Source organism: Eimeria mitis, genomic scaffold (genome assembly GCF_000499745.2).
Source record: "Eimeria mitis Houghton genomic scaffold, Emh_scaff3644, whole genome shotgun sequence".
Taxonomy (NCBI): domain Eukaryota; phylum Apicomplexa; class Conoidasida; order Eucoccidiorida; family Eimeriidae; genus Eimeria; species Eimeria mitis.
Window position 1 is genome coordinate 3483 of NW_013571986.1, and position 302 is coordinate 3784.

The following is a 302-nucleotide window of genomic DNA, read 5'->3' on the forward strand; positions in this document are numbered from 1 at the left end:
GCTGCTGCTCCTGCTGCTCCTTCTTCTTCTGCTGCTGCTGCTCCTGCTGCAGCTGCTGCTGCTGCTGCTGCTCTGTTGTGTAAGACAGCGGAGGCGACGCCGCTCTGGGCGTTGCTGCCTTCCCGCTGGGGCCCCTCAAGAAGAAGGGGGGGGCCTCTCCATCCATATCTGCTGCTGCTGCTGCTGCTGCTGCTGCTGCTGCTGCTGCTGCAGCTGCTGCTCGCGCTGTTGGTGCTGCTGCTGCTGCTGCTGCTGCTGCAGCATCTACACCTGAGCTGCTGCTGTTACAGCAGACAGCTAGA

General features: G+C 62.9%; 1 protein-coding gene across 1 annotated transcript in view; it reads right to left on the reverse strand.

Moving 5' to 3' along the window:
* EMH_0068120 (uncharacterized protein) overlaps positions 1-302 on the reverse strand; it is a gene marked incomplete at both ends in the record, with an annotated part of 4056 nt that overhangs the window by 1884 nt on the left and 1870 nt on the right. Inside the window, one exon of the mRNA XM_013498697.1 lies at positions 1-270. Coding sequence (XP_013354151.1) covers positions 1-270 — 270 coding nt within the window. The remainder of the gene's footprint in view (positions 271-302) is intronic.